The 17,500-nt window shown below is 46.1% G+C and overlaps 1 protein-coding gene across 13 annotated transcripts in view; it reads left to right on the plus strand.

Moving 5' to 3' along the window:
* CACNA1D (calcium voltage-gated channel subunit alpha1 D) overlaps positions 1-16,168 on the plus strand; it is a 513,308-nt gene extending 497,140 nt beyond the window's left edge. For 7 of the 13 annotated variants that reach the window (XM_029600877.1, XM_029600879.1, XM_029600880.1 and 4 more), the window contains 2 exons: positions 11,517-11,837; positions 14,855-16,167. In XM_029600877.1, coding sequence (XP_029456737.1) covers positions 11,517-11,837; positions 14,855-15,148 — 615 coding nt within the window. In that variant the 3' untranslated portion in view covers positions 15,149-16,167. Of the gene's footprint in view, positions 1-11,516; positions 11,838-14,854 lie in introns of all 13 variants that reach the window. The other 6 variants (XM_029600876.1, XM_029600885.1, XM_029600884.1 and 3 more) reach the window with 2 other exon arrangements.
* The last annotated feature ends 1,332 nt before the right edge of the window (positions 16,169-17,500 follow it).

A 17,500-nucleotide genomic window follows, 5' to 3' on the forward strand; every position in this document is an offset into this window, starting at 1 on the left:
TCGCGTAAATCCGCCCGGTTTTGGGCGGATTTACGCGAGCAGGGCTCTGAAAATCCGCCCCTTAAGCACCAACACCTCACCTCGAGCTATTAGATGAACCTCCTATTGGAATATAAATACTCGACTATTATGCAGGCCTTATAGATAGTCTCAGTCTCAATCTCAGTCTCACTTTCAGTCTCTCAGTGTGAGCTACAAAATAGGAAGTATTGCAGGGTGTGAAAAGTTTATCACACCCTGTAATAATACCTCTGTGAAGCATTATCAGACCCATACAGTAAGGTCCAATGCGCGCCAAGGCACCTCTCCTGGGCATGCAATTCACTATTTAAAATAGGGCCCGTGCTAATAAGGAGGCACTAGGGACTAGAGATGTGCTTCGTTTTTTATCCCGGGTCGGGCTACGGGTCGGCCAACCCATGGAAAATTTTGTTTTCCATCTGGTCGTTTTTTTTTTTCTCGGCAGGAGTTAATTTCTGAAAGTAAAATGTGCGGCTTGGATTTTGCTTTCTGTATTGCGGGTGAATACCTAATAGGCTCATCAATATGCATTTGCATGTGATAAACGCTATTAGTTTCGGGGGAGTTGGCTGTGCGTTTTCCATGCGCTATTATTACCCCTTATATAAGGGGTAATAATAGTGCGTCAAAAATGCACATCCAAACGGGGGCTAATGGTGCGCTCAGTTGAGCACACCATTCTGTATTGGCCTGTATGTTACCATGCAGTAATTCTAAACATGCCCCTTTTTCTTATCTCGGGCATTATCCATGCTGCATTATTATCGCATTTTGATGAATCTAGGGTAAGTCTGAAGAACTGGCTAATGGGTAAAGCATTGTTCAAATTAAGTGGATGACAACTATTATAATATATATAATTGTTCTGAGTAGTTTCTTTTCAGTATATAGTGGATTTAAAAGATTGCTTCCAAATAGTCAGTAATTATGCCCAAGAAAGGAGTCCTCATAGTGCTACTCTACATTGTTAATTTAACTTCTTATCGCACTGGTTAATCTATGTGTGAAAAGAACATAATTATTCCTTTAACCCAGTACATATGATAAATATGAGAATCAAAAGGAGATGTCCCTCAAAAAAGATTCTTAAACCGAGTCACATATAAATTTGCCACTTCGGGTGCCTTGGTGGTCCCCATGACAATACCCTTCACTTGGAGACAAAATGTCCCATTAAAACCAAAAAAGAATTAAAAAAAAAAAAAAAAGAGTAATAGTGGCAAGTTATTTCAAAAAACTCAAAGCAAAATGATCATGAAGGGATACATCATCCAAAACTATTACATATTGAGGTTCATATTCAGTAAGCTGGTGAGCAGACAAGTTATCTGGCTAAAATTAGCCAGATAATTTCACCTAGATATTCAGTGGGATCAACATCCCACTGAAAAAACTGATCTAAAAACCTAATTGGCTATGTTTGAATATAAGCACTTAGGTTTTTAAGTTATCCAGCCTTGTATGACCAGATAACTTGCTACTTAACCGGATATCTTCAAAGATATCTTCAAAGATATCCGGTTAGGTAGCACTAAAACCTAAAAAAAAAAAAATCCTTTGTGGGCCTGTGGCATGATTCCCACCCCCCTCCCCAATATGTTTTAACTGACCCCACCAGGCTAAGCAGCCCTCACTCCCCCAATTCTCCACAAAAGAGTACAAATATTTTTTATAGGAGGTCGCAAATTGCTCCATCCCCTCCTTTCCTGCTTTATTGTATTTAAAAGGCCTCCCTACTGCCCTGTCCCCCTCCCCACCCGCAACCTCAATAACCTGTTACCCCCACCCCCTGAACCTCGAAAACCCCTGTTGAGAGTGAGGTAACCTCTTACCTGCTCCTGATACTTCCAGCGCTGTTCTCACAAGGCAAACACTGGAAGCATAAGCTACCTGCAGCTTACGCTGCTACTGTCAGAGCACCTTTCAAAGATTTTAGGGCAGTTTTCAACCTGTGCGCAGAAGTGTCAAGTCTGTAGGTACCATGTGCCTGCAGGCTTTATGTCAATTTTCAAAAGGGGTCAGAAATGGTACACACACACAGACCTGCATCTGCTATTTGCAGGGTACATTTCCCAGCCAAATCAAATACTTGTGTGTATGTGCTTAACTGTGTGCATGCATGTGTAATCCCTAACCCTTCTCTGACTGTCTCTCTCCGTGCAGAAAAGCTGCATATTTTTATGCACAGGGAGGGTAGGCATTTTCAAAGAGCCTATTTCCATGTGTAAAAACACATGCCTTTGAAGATTTCCCTCCTTAGGGGTTGATTCACTCAGAATGATTGTTAGCTTCTGATAGGTCAACAGTGGGTAAAAAGCCCTAACAAACAGCAGCTGTCATAAAATCATTAGGAGATGCTTGTCATGAAAAGAAAATATTCATCATGGCCTGAGAAGATATTTGGAGTGCACAGAAGGAGGAACCACCATAGATGCCCCATTCATGCATCTAAGCACCAGTGAAAGTGACCATTTATAAAAGTGATGAAGAGAGGGCATCGGTCTATGATCCCATCTAAGGTGTATCTATTTCCTTTTCCCAAAATATGCAAAGGGCTTCTGAGCTGCATATATTTTTTTACTTTTTTTTTTTTTTAACAATAAGTGATTTATTTTATTTGCTAAAATCATCAAATACATTTCTTCTATTAATTTTTTTCTAAATCTTGAATCTGGGTAAACTAAACCCATAGTTCACCGTCAAAAAAATATCTGTGTTTAGGGCACAATCTGCCCAATGGCAAGACATGCAAATCATTTCGTACCTGTGCAACTTCAGTGAACTTTCAAAGATAGACTGCTTGGGTAGTTTATCTTTGCTAATTCAGGAGAGATTCCAAAGGTAGAAAAAGCATCCAGGCATCTGTGACTGACGTTACACATAGGAAACTGCACAAAGGTCTGGAAATGGGCCACCTCCAACAAACTCAAGCCAAACCCCAAACCAAACAGAAGTATTAACTCTAGATATCGCATTTGCACCTCTCAAAGACTTCAAATTGATTCTGAATGACATCCCTCTCTTAAAATCTGAGGTCTGTAGCCTGGGCAGCCTCCTGGATACCAGAGTAAACATGGAATCCCCAGTGGCCACAGTTGTCAGGAATGCCTTCTACTGCCTCCAGTGACAAAAGCAAATAGAACCATACATGGAGAGGAATAAACTGGCCTTTCTGATATATCCATTAGTCCTATCTCAGCTCGATCACTGCAGCTCCCACAAAAACTCCTCAAATGTCTATAGCTAGTGCAGAAGGCTGCAGCACCAATGTTTTCTGACTGCAGCTACAGAGACCTTATTAGTCCAGTGCACTGACTGGCAGTCCACCCAACAGTCTCATTTCAAAGCCTTCTGCATTATCTTCAAGTCACAAAGGGGTCCATTATTTACTGCCATCTTTCCTGCTAAGTTCGGACTTAGCCAGACAAATGGCAGGATGGAGAAAGCCTGCTATAGTCAGCAGCCTCCACCTAGCCAGATCATTTTTTTATCCATCTAGAAAGTTAAGTGGCTGAGTGAGGGGCCCCTTGTCTGACTGATTTAGCCAGATAAAAGCCAATATTTAGCATTATCTGGCTAAATTAGCTGAATAAGTCTGGAACAGCTATTCAGTTGCCCTAAAGTTAGCCTAATAAATTAATCTGGCTAAATTTAAGAGAGCAGTGTATTCAGCAGCATGGCTGTGCTGCTCAGTATCTCAGCCAAGTTAGCCAGATAGCAACTGAAAATTGGCCTTTTAATGATTAAGTCCCAACCTGCCTCCCTATAAACCTTTCTCACTGCTTGGGATGCGAAAAAAAGATACTCTTTTTACAGTTATTTCTGTTTATAGATACTTGATATTGCGCCTTTTTCCATGAGAGTCCTCAAGGTGGATTACAAAACAAGCTTTAACACAACATATTGGTGGAAGGTCATTTACAGTAACAGTTAAATTGGATTTACCATGAATAACATTGAGGGGCTAGGGTGTGTTAACTTGTTGTCCTTAGCTGACGGTTCAGGCAGATAGGTCGGAAAAAGTGAGCATCTCTGCCAAGGGGACTGTAAGGGAAGGAGTGGCCAAAGAGCCATGCTTTAGCTTTTCTCCTGAAAGTGAGGTAACACAGCTCGAGGTGTAGGTGTTGCGGTACTTTGTTCCAGATCTTTGGAGCATAATAACTGAAGGCTTGAAGTCTCGCACAGGACAATCGAGCTGAAACTAGAAGAGGAGAGGAGAGAAGAACCATTTGGGAGGACTGGAGTTCTCTAGTGGGAGTACAGGGAAAAGAAGTGGGGAGAGATAGTCAGAGGCTTGAGTATTCAAGGGTGACCCTTTTATCATGGATTGTATCTTTCCCAAAGAGCACGCAAAAAATGTCTTTGGGATGTCTCTTTCCTTCTGCCACGCCCCCAATTTTACAAAGTTCCAAGGTGTGGATTCTTCCTATGGGGGAAAGGCTTAACCTGTAGGCCCAGACGGTGAAGAGATATCCCTTGTAGGTGTGGTATTGTCCCCTTTGTATGATGGCCCAGGCAGGACAACAATCTGGGTATTCAAAAGGCATTTTACTTTGATTTAGCAGAATGAAAATAATGTCCAGACAATGGGCTACTTGTTTTATTTCACATTTGTGGTCAATCCGGGTCATAAATGGTGAATTGACTGTTCTTTACTGTATACCAACCAGGCTTTTGCAGCCCAGCTTTACAGAAAGGAGGAGTGGTACAAAAAAATTTCCTCCAAATCACAACACAACTAACATAAAATCCAACACTTCCCCCTGGGTGAGGATTCACTGTAGTCCTTCCATGGTTAGAGAGGGCATAAAGGAACTTCTCCCTCCTGTCTTGGCCTCTCCAGCAGGAACAGGACTTCACTCCAGGCATAACCAAAAGTAGAAAAAACATCTTCTTTGAATAGTCCTTCTTGGTCACAGAGAAGGATAGCCCCTACCAAGCAAGGGATGCACTGGAACTGAGGAAACTCCCACCAAACACAGCACAAGCACAAAAAATCATCTCCTCCCTCATCAAAACCCAAACTAAACTCACCACACACAGCAAGGTTCGATTCCTCCTTTCTGGACCAGGGACTGAATCATCAGATACATCCTCAGGGGGAGGTGCTGTAGAAAAACAGTCTGTCCCATCAGCTATCACCTTCCAGGGCAAGGATCTAAGGCCACCCAGTGGAAGACCAGGGGCTATCCACACAACCATTTGTAGATTAAGCACCCACACACCCCACGCAGGCTCCCATTCACATCCACCCAAATACTGGGCAGGCTTCCATTGTCACATGCACTCCCTGATCATCCCAAGAAGACTCCCATGCATGCATGTGCACACATGCATGCATGTGCATGCATGTGTGTGTGCACATGCATGGCAGGCAGGCTCCCATTCACACACTTACGCATACACATATGCAACCCAAAAAGGCTCCCATTCACACACCCATCCCAGGCAGGCTCCCATTCACACACACACACACACCCATCCCAGGCAGCCTCCCATTCACACACACACACACACACCCCCATCCCAGGCAAGCTCCCATTCACACACTTACACGTACACATATGCAACCCAGAAAGGCTCCCATTCACACACCCATCCCAGGCAGGCTCCCATTCACACACACACACACACACACCCATCCCAGGTAGCCTCCCATTCACACACACCACAAGCAGTCTCCTATTCACCCATTCATTCCAGGCAGCCTCCCATTCATACAAACACACACACACACATCACAGGCAGTCTCCTATTTACCCACTCATTCCAGGCAGCCTCCCATTCACACACACACACCCATCACAGGCAGTCTCCCATTCACCCACTCATTCCAGGCAGCCTCCCATTCACTCACACACACACCCACATACCCATCACAGGCAGTCTCCTATTCACCCACTCATTCCAGGCAGCCTCCCATTCACACACACACACCCATCACAGGCAGTCTCCTATTCACCCACTCATTCCAGGCAGCCTCCCATTCACACACACACACACACCCACATACCCATCACAGGCAGTCTCCTATTCACCCACTCATTCCAGGCAGCCTCCCATTCACACACACACACCCATCACAGGCAGTCTCCTATTCACCCACTCATTCCAGGCAGCCTACCATTCACACACACACACACACACACACACACATTTTCATCAAAGGCAGCCTCCCATTCACTCACTCACACACACACTTTCATCAAAGGCAGCCTCCCATTCACTCACACACACATGCAGACCAGGAAGTCAGGGTCCATGGGACATTCCTCCTCCACTGCTGTTGCTGCTGCTGCCAGCCTGTTCCTTTTGTGTGGAAAGCAGCCATTCTGCAACTCCTCTTCCTGTGCTGGCCCCGAGGTAATTCAACACTCGCGGTGCTAGCACTTCTTGTATTCTCATCTCACAAGAATACAGGAAGTTCTAGCACCGCGAGTGTTGAATACCGCAGGGCCAGTGCCAGAGGAGGAGCTGCCAAATGGGCTTCCTCTGCTGTGGCTTCCTTCTGCCGCCTGTGGGATTGTGTCCACCGGCAGCAGCACGGGCTTCTCCCTGCTCCCAATACTGTCCCACCGGGTCAATTGCATGGTTTGCACACCTGATGGCACTGGGCTTGCAAATCCTTGTAAAAAAATAACTAAACCCATATGCAGTTTTCTCCCCTGATCTAAATACATCCCAATAATGCCTTTCTTATCTACACAGAAATACTAGAGCAGAGCAGTCAGTGTGTACTTTCTTTCCGCTAAGCAAAGTGGTGACTCATTTGAAACTTTCCCTTCTCCTGTCCAAAGATACAGTTGTTATTGATATTTGGTACTAGAAATCTTTCCAGAGGACCTTATACCACTGGCACCATTCCTATACGAAAAAAGAGAATGTTGGGTGCAGTTCGCGTGAGCCCAACGGATTGCAAGGAGAGAAATCTGGCCTTAGGTTGCAGCTGGGGCAACAAACACCAAAGACCATTGTCCCACAAACAATGTGTGGCTAGTGAGCACAGACCCTATCCAACTGTTTTCAAATGATCTTTTTCACATTTTGTACCTTGGTTATGATTTCTGCATAAGGCTGTTAGAGTACCTGCTAGGTAGTATTACAAAGATTAACACCCTCAGCTTTGCACCATGCAGTATACGACCTGAAATCGACGAAGCAGTGTGACACGAGGGTTCCGGACCCCCGCTGAACGACCTCCTGCAGTCGATCTCCTGCCGGCGCCATTTTCCGTACGGAAAACGATTTGCGGCAGGAAATCGCTCCCGGACCCCCGCTGGACCCCCAGGAACTTTTGGCCAGCTTGGGGGGGCCTCCTGACCCCCACAAGACTTGCCAAAAGTCCAGCGGGGGTCCGGAACGACCTCCTGCGTCGAATCGTTTTGGTCTATGGCCGTGGCCATTTTGCAAAATGGCGCCGGCTGAAGACTACACGATTTAGTGTGCCGCTTTTCCTGCTCTCCCCCTTCCCCCGATTTAGCTACGGACCGCAGCTACGGAGGTAATTTAAGGCTACGGACCCCCAGGTAATTTACGGCATTTGGGGGGGGGGGGGTTCGGGAGGGTGGGGGATTTAATTTAAAGGGTCGGGGTGGGTTTTAGTGTGCCGTGTTTTAGTGTGCCGCTGGACCCCCAGGTAATTTAAGGCATTTGGGGGGGGGTTCGGGAGGGTGGGGGATTTAATTTAAAGGGTCGGGGGTGGGTTTTAGGGGGTTTTAGTGTGCCGGCTCACGATTTTAACGATTTTCACGATACTTTACACACCCAAACGGCAACAATACGATTCCCTCCCCCTCCCAGCCGAAATCGATCGTTAAGACGATCGAGGACACGATTCACATCTCTAGTAACCGGCACGGAACGGCAGTTACTACCCTTAATAGAAACTTGGGGGTAACCTGCATTAGAGTGGCAGTTACTACCTTGGGAAGCTTGCTGGGCAGACTAGATGGACTTTTTTGGTCTTTTTCTGCCATCATTACTATGTTACTATGTAACTATATCCTTCCATTATACTGTCTCTGACTGCACACTAAACCAGGAATTATTGATTAAAATGTCTACATGTAGAAAAGTTTATTATAATCTTTTATTCTAAATAGAATATATGGAAAGATAAATACATGGCATGTCACTACTATTATAATTAGAAAGCTTCTGACTTACTGGATTATTTGTTAGCATGAAACTGTTCTATGAATCACCTTTGTATTAAAAAATCTTGCTCATATGATTGCTAACTTGTGGGCCGAGCCAGTAAAATGCGTGGGAGAGCCGGCACTCCGAGGCAAGCGCCCGCTCTCCCGACGCGTGCCAAGGCCACTCTCCTGGATGCGCAATTTAGTATTCAAATGAGGGCCCGCGGTAATAAGGAGGCTCTAGGGACACTAGCGCGTCCCTAGCACCTCCTTATTGGCAGAAGCGGCGGCTGTCAGCGGGTTTGACAGCCGATGCTTAATTTTACTGGCGTCGGTTGTTGAACCCGCTGACGGGTTCAGAAATGGACGCTGGCAAAATTGAGCGTCCGTCTTCCAACCCACGAGCCGCGGGCTTTTTTTTTTTTTTACGATTTTTAATTTTTTTTTAATTTTTGGGGCCTCCGACAATATCGCTCTGATATTAAGTCGGAGGGTATACAGAAAAGCAGTTTTTTTCTGCTTTTCAGTACACTTTCCTGGTGCCGCCGAAATTAACTCCTGCCTTTGGCAAGAGTTAATTTCTGAGAGTAAAATGTGTGGCTTGGCTGCACATTTTACTTTCTGGATCGCGCGGGACTAACTAATAGGCTCATCAACATGCATTTGCATGTTGCGGGCGCTATTAGTTTCGGAGGGGGGGGTTGGCCACGCATTTTCCACGTGCTATTACCCCTTACTGTACAAGGGGTAAAAATAGCGCATGGAAAACGTGTGGCCAAACAGGGGCTAACAGTTCGCTCGGTTGAGCACACCATACTGCATCGGCCCGATAGTATAGAATACAAATTGCTCTTGTAATAATGGAGGGCCAGATTCAGAAGCATTTCGATTGATAACTCAAAATATCTGACTAAATGAGAATTTGGGCATTAAGCCGGCTATCTTTTAGCCAGCTTTCTTATTATCTGGCTAAAAAATAAGCTGGATAACTTAGGGGCTGTTCCAGGGGCATTAGCTGGCTAAAATATCCAGCTAAATCCAATATTCAGTTAGCTGGATAACTTGTCAGGCCTAAGAGCTGTCCTAAAGTTAGTGGATAAAGCTAGCTGACTATAATCATCCAGCTAAGGACCTGATTCACTAAGGGTTTTTTCCATAGACACAAAATGAATGAAAAGCCTTAATGAATCTGGCCCTAGCTTTGCTATCCAGACAGTGATTGAATATGGACCTCAAAATATATGTTTAGGGCCAGCTTGATGGCTCATAGTCAGGCCTGGCGCCACCGGGTGTGCAAACCATGCAGTTGCTCGGAGAGGCACACCTGGTGGGGCATCATTGGGAGCAGGGAGAGGCCTGTGTTGCCACCGGTGATTTTCACTTTTTCACTTTTTCTGCTACCTGTGTCCGACAGCAGAAGAAAAAGCAGGAAGTAGTTTTGTACCTAGGGGGGGCGGGGGGGCATGTCACTTTGATCAGCGGGGCCATGGTGCAGCTCATCTCACCACAGCCCAAAGAAATATTCACATCCAGGTGCCCCTCCTCCTTCCTGCTTGCATGGCCCCAGAAGAAAAACATTGCTGGAGCCACATGGGCAGGAAGGAGGAGGAGCATCGGCCGTGTGCAGAGGAGCAGTAGAGATTGTAGCAGGGCCACAGTGGATCCCACCTCATGGCGGCCTTTTTACTTTCCTCCTCCCCTGGCATTATGTCTTGCCTTTCCTCCCTCATCCACTGGCATTACCACCACCACCACCTCCCTTTCCGCCCACCCCCTGGCAACAGTACCTTCCCTTTAACTCCCTGACATCAACACCACCTTCCCTTCCCTCCTCCTCCTATACTCCTCCCCCAAACATCAGTCCCATCCCTTCCCTCTTACCCTCTCTGGTATCCCTTTCTCTCCTGTCCTCTCTGGCATCGCTTCCCCTTCCATCCTCTTAATGGCAAGAGTAATGCGGTGAGCAATGGCATCACTCCTCCCCTGCTGCTGCTGCTGCTGCTGCCACCTCCTCTCCTGGCTTTCTTCTGAAATTTGAACTGTGTGGGGCCAGACGGTCTTGCAAGACTACAGATTTGTTTTCCCCAGCAGTGGCAGCTATGACCCACTCCCTCTTCTATCCACTGGGGGGAGGGGGGTGCAAAATGTCACACCTGCTGGAAACCTCTGCGTTGTGGTCTGAGTCCTGGGCCATGGACTGCTGCTTTTAGGGATGGCTAGACAGTAGGTAGGAGAGGGATAAACATGGGGAAACCCCCCACCCCTACCCTTAGGTGGTTTGCAAATGAAAGTTCATAGTATAGTAGCCCCAGTAGAGACCAGTTCTAATTGAATTGAAAGCTCAAAAGGAGGAGGAAAAGTCCGGGCTCAGAACCAGATTTACATCTCACACACCCCTAGGTATAGGATCTTAAACACCTTCCCCCCCCCCCCCCCTGCTCATGGAAGACGATTGTGCCAGGAAGGGGGTTGGCAGTGTGTGAGGATCGTGCCAATGTGATGTTGAAGTGCAGGGCCCTTCGGTCTTACCACAGATTCCCACCACTGGGATATTCAGCCCTGGCTGGTACTTTTAAACAGCAGGAATACTTATGATATGTACAGGTAGTAGTATAACTCCTTATTCTTGTAAGCAAATTTAGGACGATGGTCTTAGCAGTGTTTTACTTTTATATACATTGTGAAATTGTTACGTGGCAGGAGTACTCAACTCTAGGCTGCTCTGCTTATCAGGATACGCAGAGTGAATATTCATCAGATAAGTTTGCATTCTTTTGATCGGGCAAGCTCATTTGCTTTGTTTGGTTGTTCTATAAACCGGACATGTTTACAGCTCTTGAAGGACTCAGAGTTGTCTATGTCTACCACAGCTATATATGTATGACTGCTGGGTGCATTTCAGCATCTTTGATCCACATATTATGCTAAATCTTACTTTAGAATCAATAATCAAGTTCTGAATTGTTTTTCCCTTTGTATGTAACTATGTGTCAAATAAAATGCTTTCTTTATTCCACAAGAACTGATCACGTTTCAAAATTGACAGCAACCCCCTCTTCTATGAAATTGTGAGATGTGCAAAAGCATCATGCACAAGAGTAAATCTCTGCTGCACAGACAAATATCCTTTCACCTGACTGCAATATCTTTGTCAAAAACAAAGAAAAATGGTGTAGCCTGACTATGTCCCGGCTTGGGTATTATGCTAGAGAAGTGAGGTCATCATTTCCTTCTCAAAAAAATCAATGTCCATCCCTGGAATCACAGCATCATTTGTGTCTGTTTTGCTATTTATTGCTGGGGCCCTGCTGGCGAAATGTAACCCTTGGACACACTTTTATATTCCTTCTGTACCAGATCATGGCTGTTGCGGGCCTGGATTCCACTAAAGCTCAGAAGCACTCACCAAGTCGATCGACGCGTTCCTGGGCCACGCCACCTGCCACACCTCCTAACAGGGACCATACGCCCTACTACACACCTCTCATCCGAGTGGAGAGGGCAGAGTCAAAAGAGCAGATGAACGGCAGTCTGCCTTCTTTGCACAGGAGCTCCTGGTACACCGATGAGCCGGACATTTCTTACAGGACGTTCACGCCGGCCAGTCTAACTGTACCTAATCACTTTCAGCATAAAGAAAGTGAGAAACAGAGAAGTGCAGACAGCTTAGTGGAAGCGGTAAGTACCTTGAGGTAAAGAAGGGAGATCCCTTTACAAAGTGGCTAAGAGGAAAACAAAAATCAGACATTGGGGCTGATGCAATAACTTTTGCGGAAAGCGGGCGCTGACTTCAGCGCCCGCTTTCTTAACGCATGCATGGCACCCGAAAGGGGGGCACCATGCAATAGGCAAATTAGGGGGTCGTGCTAGCAAGGAGGCGCTAGGGTAGCTTGCGCGACCTTAACGCCTCCTTGCTAATGTGACCCTGCGGCAGCTGCCAGTTATGAAGACCGACGCCGAACTCGGTGTTCTGCCGAGGTATTTTTTTGTTTTGTTTTGCTTTTTTACTGAAGAAGTACAGTACACAACACCCCCGATAACCGGGATAGGGCACTGTGTGCAGGAAGATCACAACACTCCCAGTATCAGGGATAGGGCACTGTGTGCAGGAAGATCACAACACCCCCGATATCAGGGATAGGGCACTGCGTGCAGGAAGATCACAACACCCCCGATATCAGGGATAGGGCACTGCATGCAGGAAGATCACATCACTCCTGGTATCAGGGATAGGGCAGTGCATGCAGGAGGATCACAACACTCCCGGTATCAGGGATAGGGCACTGTGTGCAGGAAGATCACAACACCCCCGGTATCAGGGTTAGGGCACTGCGTGCAGGAAGATCACAAACACTCCCAGTATCAGGGATAGGGCACTGTGTGCAGGAAGATCACAACACTCCCGGTATCAGAGATAGGGCACTGCGTGCAGGAAGATCACAACACTCCCGGTATCAGAGATAGGGCACTGCGTGCAGGAAGATCACAACACCCCCGATATCAGGGATAGGGCACTGCGTGCAGGAAGATCACATCACTCCTGGTATCAGGGATAGGGCAGTGCATGCAGGAGGATCACAACACTCCCGGTATCAGGGATAGGGCACTGTGTGCAGGAAGATCACAACACCCCCGGTATCAGGGTTAGGGCACTGCGTGCAGGAAGATCACAAACACTCCCAGTATCAGGGATAGGGCACTGTGGCAGGAAGATCACAACACTCCCGGTATCAGAGATACCGGGAGTGATGTGACCCTGCGGCGGCTGCCAGTTATGAAGACCGACGCCGAACTCGGTGTTCTGCCGAGGTATTTTTTGGTTTTGTTTTGCTTTTTTACTGAAGAAGTACAGTACACAACACCCCCGATAACCGGGATAGGGCACTGTGTGCAGGAAGATCACAACACTCCCAGTATCAGGGATAGGGCACTGTGTGCAGGAAGATCACAACACTCCCGGTATCAGAGATAGGGCACTGCGTGCAGGAAGATCACAACACTCCCGGTATCAGGGATAGGGCACTGCGTGCAGGAAGATCACAACACCCCTAGTATCAAGGATAGGGCACTGCGTGCAGGAAGATCACAACACTCCCGGTATCAGGGATAGGGCACTGCGTGCAGGAAGATCACAACACCCTTGGTATCAGGGATAGGGCACTGCGTGCAGGAAGATCACAACACTCCCATTATCAGGAATAGGGCACTGTGTGCAGGAAGATCATAACACGCCCGGTATCAGGGATATGGCACTGAGTGCAGGAAGATCACAACACCCTCGGTAACAGGGATAGGGCACTGCGTGCAGGAAGATCACAACACTCCCGGTATCAGGGTTAGGGCACTGTGTGCAGGAAGATCACAACACTCCCGGAATCAGGGATAGGGCACAAGTTCTAGTCACATTGACTGATCACATTACTATTTTTGTCAAGCTACCAACCGTTTCCATTTCCCATCCATTGTCAGTGGGAACCGTGGTAACATGAATAAATAAGAGGGCAGCCAATAGGAATACATATTCATTCCTAAACTGACCTTCACTGACCTGAAAAGTGTCAAATTGTATCATTTTCTGTTAGCGCGCACTAACAATGGTTAGTGCGCACTAACTTCTTTTTAGCGCGCACTAACTCCCGTTAGTGTGCACTAATCGTAAAAAACGATTTTTTTACTAAAAAATCGTGCCAAACACGATTTTCTTCTCCTGCCAGACGATTTCGATCGTTAAGATGATCGGGCACACGATTCACATCCCTAATGTGCAGGCGTCCATGTTTGCGTGCTACCCAGCGTGCACACATGGACGCCTGATTTTATAACATGCATGCGCAGGTGTGAGCATGTTATAAAATCTGGGGTCAGCGTGCGCAAGGGTGTGCACAAGTGTGCACCCTGCGTGCACTGACACCCCCTACCTTCACCTGTTCCCTCCCAGGCCGCTCCGATTTCGGAGCGGCCTGGGAGGGAACTTCCGAACCCCCTAACCCTAACCTCCCTTCCCCTTCCCCTAACCTTCCGGGCAGGCGCAGATTACGCGTGCTGGCACCCGGCCAGCACGCAATCCTCCAACACAACGGCAAATGGGTGCTGTGCCGGAGGCTTCTGGCCCCATCCCGCCCCCAGACTGCCCGTGCCCCTTCCTGTCCCCTGCCTGCCCCTTTCCCAAAGCCCCGGGACTTTACGTGCGTCGCCGGGCCTTTGTAAAATAGGGCCGGCGCGCGTAGGGCTTTTAAAATCTGCCCCTAAGAGTTTATGATTAGGGACTTAAAGTCAGTAAATTTTCAGTCACGAGATTAAGTTTTTGACTGAACATTTTTGCAAAATTCAGGCCCCTAAAACTTAGGAGCCTAAATTTAAGTCTTCAATTCACTTAAGTCCTAAATTAGGTGCCCTGTGCTGAAAATCAGTGCTAACTGCCTAACTTTTTTTCCCTGCCCCAACTTTGCCCCTGTGGCCACCCAATTTAGGTTCCTAGTCAGTTTCCAAAGGAGCCAACTCACAAAAGTTAGGCACCTTAATCGTTTTACAATTGTTTCATAAGTATCTACAGTTCATTCCCCATTTCCTTATCCCTTTTAAACACTCACACATTCCACAGCATAAACTTGGAGACTATTGAAACATTTGGGCCCATTCCAAAGTCTGCAAGGCTGTAAGCACACTGTTCTGTTTTTGCTTTTTGTTTGTTTCAGGTATTAATATCAGAAGGCTTAGGACGGTATGCAAAGGATCCTAAATTTGTTACAGCCACAAAACACGAAATTGCTGATGCATGTGACATGACCATTGATGAAATGGAAAGCGCGGCCAGCAACCTTCTCAATGGAAATGTTCAGAATGGGACCACTGGAGAGATGTTCCCCATATTAAGTAGGCGTGATTATGAACTCCAAGAATTTGGTCCTGGTTATAGTGATGAAGAACCAGATGCTAACAGATATGAAGAGGACTTAGCTGATGAAATGATATGCATTACTACCTTATAGTATTTAGTAAAGGAGAACAATTATGTTTTCACATTACACACAAATAAAAGTGCCTCATAATCAAAGGAAGCTAGGCACTAGTTATAGTGAATGAGCAGTCAAGTTTAAGTGATATCATATATCAAGGAAGCCATAAGTCTGCATAATAGCATGTGTCTCCAGAATCATGAGAAATGATCAAAACTTCCTTTAACGACCTTTACAACAGAGTCTTCAGTGTCTCGGTAGGAAAAGGTTTATTTCCTGTATGAGGAAGATCAAAGAGGTATTCAGTTTATATTCCACATAATCTGTGACCTTCAGAAAGGGATAGGAGCACATCCGGGCGCAGAATCTCTCCAGCACAAAGCGATTTGGGAAGGAAACATTGTGAAACAACCTAGGTGATGACAATCAAGACAACAGTGTCATTACCTCAGCCATCAATAGCATATCAAATGTTCCGTTTTCAGCATTGTTGTTTTTTCATATTTGCAGCCAGATTTTTATCTTAAAACTCTTTTCAAGACTTATGTCAAACATACAAGAGACCATTATAAAAGATGTGTAATTTTTATTGTCATTTGCATCAATTCACATAAGAAAATATCATTCAGATGGTCTATTTTAAGACTATCATTTTAAGGGCAGATACACTGGAATAAATGCATTTTTGCAAATGCACTTTCAACCAGGTTAACTTTGAATTAGATAAGATAGGTTGTTTAAAATTGCAAATATTTACTGTACATGATCTGTAATATATGACAAATTGTATTTGTAAAGAGATGTTCTATATTTTGTAATTATTGTACTGTAATTGAACTGCAGCACTATTTAAGGATTCTAATTCATACACTGTAGTTCTTCACAAAATTCTAAACGAGATATCTGAGCATTTTTTTACTTGGAATATATAGAGTTTTAGGAAAATATATTAATAGGCAACTCTTCTACCTTCTGCAAAGCAGATCTTTTTTTGAAGCTACAATCTGAGCTTAAAGAAAACTGGCATCAGACAAGTTTTCTAAGATATTTTGTGTACCTGAGGGCTTGATTCACCCAAATTCTGTTTGAGCTGTGTTGGGCAAAAATATAAAAATATACAGATAGTAACTGTCATAGAAACATATTTGGCATAGCCTGAAAAAAAGATAGTCAAAGGCGCAGCCACCTTCGATGCTTCCTTAACATCCATGACTCCAGCCACAAGCATCCTCTTAACCCAAATACTTCCACATCTTTTATTCAACTCTGGAAGATCTCAGACCTGAATATATTTTCTCCTGTTCATGATTGGTGTTAAGTCTGGGTCAGAGCACTGCTACCTAATGCCCATTGGGCCGGATTTTAAAAGGGTTACGCGCATAAGGTACGCGTGTAACCCTTTTAAATCCCCCCTGCGCATGCTGAGCCTATTTTGCATAGGCTCAGCGACGCACGCAAGCCCCGGGACGCGCGTAAGTCCCGGAGCTTGCAAAAAGGGGCAGTCGGGGCGTGGCCAGGGGCATGGTTTAGGATCGGGGGCGTGTTTGGGGCGTGTGGGCAGTCCAGGGGCGGGGCCTGTGTCGGGGCCTGCCGCGCAGGCACGCGTAAGTTACTACTGCCCGGAGGCAGTAGTAACTTTTAAGATAAAGGTAGGGAGGGTGTTTAGATAGGGCCGGGGGGGTGGGTTAGGGAGGGGAAGGTGCCGGGGGGTGAATGGAAAGTTCCCTCCGAGGCCGCTCCGATTTTGGAGCGGCCTCGGAGGGAACGGGCAGCGCGCACAGGGCTCGGCGCGTGCAAGGTGCTCAAATGTGCACCCCCTTGCACGCGCCGACCCCGGATTTTATAAGATACGCGCGTATCTTATAAAATCCCGCGTACTTTTGTTCGCGCCTGGTGCGCAAACAAAAGTATGCGCGCACATAGATTTGTAAAATCTACCCCAGCACTTCTTGTAGGAGTTATTTTAACACTCTTAAAACCTTTTAATACTTGGGGGAAAACAGGAAATTTGATGGAACATATCCTGTGGTTTTTCTCTTATTAGATAATAAAACAAACCTTTTCTTTTTTTTTTTTAAACAAAGGGTTCCAATTTTTAAGCAAGAACTAAATTCTCCAATGCAAGAGCCTCTTAGGAAGGGCCAGGGCTGTTATAGGCTGCGCTGGAAGCAGAGCTCCAAGAGGAGTGGTAAGCATTGGTACCTTCTACTAACATGTTTGTCTGTTTCACATCAGCCTCAGCAAGAGGAGGAGAGGCAGCTACCAGCAAAGAGAAACCCTGGAACTGATGCAGGATTGTATCTTTTCATCTTGGGCTGCATTTATTATAGGTACAGTTTCAATAGGGGGTCACAATGATGGCATGCTTCCAATTAACACAGCAGT

This window comes from Rhinatrema bivittatum, chromosome 4, assembly GCF_901001135.1.
Source record: "Rhinatrema bivittatum chromosome 4, aRhiBiv1.1, whole genome shotgun sequence".
Taxonomy (NCBI): domain Eukaryota; kingdom Metazoa; phylum Chordata; class Amphibia; order Gymnophiona; family Rhinatrematidae; genus Rhinatrema; species Rhinatrema bivittatum.